The 1,953-nt window shown below is 41.4% G+C and overlaps 1 protein-coding gene across 1 annotated transcript; it reads right to left on the bottom strand.

The window, feature by feature from the left end:
- Positions 1 to 373: 373 nt before the first annotated feature.
- atp2b4 (ATPase plasma membrane Ca2+ transporting 4) lies at positions 374 to 1,585 on the bottom strand (the record flags this gene model as incomplete). Its single annotated transcript, XM_034149425.1, has 3 exons — positions 374 to 531; positions 710 to 835; positions 1,325 to 1,585. Coding segments are annotated over 3 exons (545 nt in total), but the record flags the coding sequence as incomplete, so codon positions are not given.
- Between the last annotated feature and the right edge of the window lie 368 nt (positions 1,586 to 1,953).

The raw sequence follows: 1,953 nt of genomic DNA, 5'->3' as shown, positions 1-1,953 counted from the left end.
GAGCAATGAAATCAGTCTATAGTTTGACAGTACATGTTTATCTCCAGATTTATGTATTGGTATGATTTTAGCAGTTTTCATTTTATTTGAAAATACACCGGTTTGTATTGACTGATTACAGATGTGAGTTAGTGGTTTGGCTATACATTCGAGAATGTTTTTAACTGTATACATGTCAATATCATGACAGTCTGTAGACCTTTTACTCTTAAGTTTTTTAACTGTTTCATTTTCATCAGTCCCTCTTAAGAATATAGTTTCCAACATTGACAAAGTACTTATTGAATTCTTCAGCAACTGAGGTCATGTCATAAATGATTGTGTTTTTTTTGACAGAAAACTGTTTGGGTATTGTGCCTTTCCATTTCCTTTTTTAATAATGGTATTTATTTTCTTTGTCAGCATTCTCAGCACAATCACAGTCATCTTCCTCCTCCTCAGCAGCAAGCAGCGCGAAGATGATTCCAGTCTGAGAGTTCACTCCAACAGCAGTGACCAACATCTTGCCAGAGCCCTCCATCACATGGGTACCTGAGGGGGAGAGACAGAAGTTGATCATGATGGAAGCTGCACACAGTACGGCTATTGGATTATTTTGTACCATACTGAGATCACGATTATTGGGGTAGTGAAATAATATGCATGTTATTTATCGGTCATGGTCCTTTTGCCTGCTGTGTTTTCATGTGAATGGAGAAGAGTGAAGCACCTGACAGCAACATGAGGTCCTTGTCGACACTCTTCTTCACATGATCAAACTCCCCGGTCAGAAAGCTCTCGTCAATCTTCAGATCGTTGCCCTGGATCAGGAAGCCGTCAGTAGGCAGGAGGTCAGCTGGAAAAAACAAACAAACAGGTACACTGTAACAACAGCTCACCCTCATCAGGTCATCATCACAACATTGTATCTGTCACATGAGGACTGGAGGAGAAAAGAAAAAAAAGACTGTATTGAAACAACTTTCTGACAGGAGACATAAGATCTGTGGCCTTTTCTGAGTGCCAGCATCTTTGTCCCATTGAACTTAGAGCGTTAGTAACAAATAGAAAATGTTCAATGTTCATAGGACACCTCAATTTCATTACGCTACATTCACTTCTTTTAGATACTTATGTCCAAAATGACTAACAATAAAAATGCAAGAAAGCAGTCCAACTCAAAGGAGTAGATCTACTACACTGTCAAATAAAGAATAGCAAGTGTAACCCTGTCAAAACTGACAACGCATTTCCAAATAGCTATATTGCAAGCAGTTATTTTGGCAGTCATCATCACTTTCAATCAACGGTGAGCTTTGTTTCAGCTGATCCCCTTTGCCCTCACCATATTTGACTTGTGCGATATCTCCGACGACCATCTCCGACACAAGGATCTGGATCACGTGCCCTGCCCGGACCACGGTGAACTTCTGCTCCTGATCCATGCGGCTCTGGAGACTGCGGAACTGCTTCTCCTTACTCCAGTCGCCGAAGGCTGTCGCCAGGGCGGTGCAGACCAAAAGCACCACAAGGATGGCTACACCTCCGAACCATCCAGCCTCCGCCTCACTGTCTTCCACCACGCCACCAGCCGCTTTGCCATAGTCTGAACAGAGACAACGAGTGTCAATATTAGTTATTTTATCTTGCTTACTTAACCGCTCAAACAGTGCTGACCTACATCTTATACATTTCATAGAAGTGGTGAGAATATATCTAATGTGTTAATATGTTTGTGGAAAAAACGAACTTTAATGATGATGATGATATTGAAACAGGTACAATTTAAATATGCAATGAAAATCAAGCTTTAGAGGCTCGATGCGGATCTTACACTGAGTAACAGGCTGAAACCTTTGATCTCTGGACACGTCGTTAGCTCAAATATAAACACCTGTGTCATGGAACACGATGATGTCATAACTCCAGCTGACATGCTCAGAGCAGCAGACTTCAGATAATGGTTAATGGTCC

The sequence above is a fragment of the Trematomus bernacchii genome, unplaced genomic scaffold, assembly GCF_902827165.1.
Source record: "Trematomus bernacchii unplaced genomic scaffold, fTreBer1.1, whole genome shotgun sequence".
NCBI classification, from domain to species: Eukaryota; Metazoa; Chordata; class Actinopteri; order Perciformes; family Nototheniidae; genus Trematomus; species Trematomus bernacchii.
Note: the sequence above shows the minus strand (reverse complement) of the source record. Positions and strands in the feature narration are given on the sequence as shown.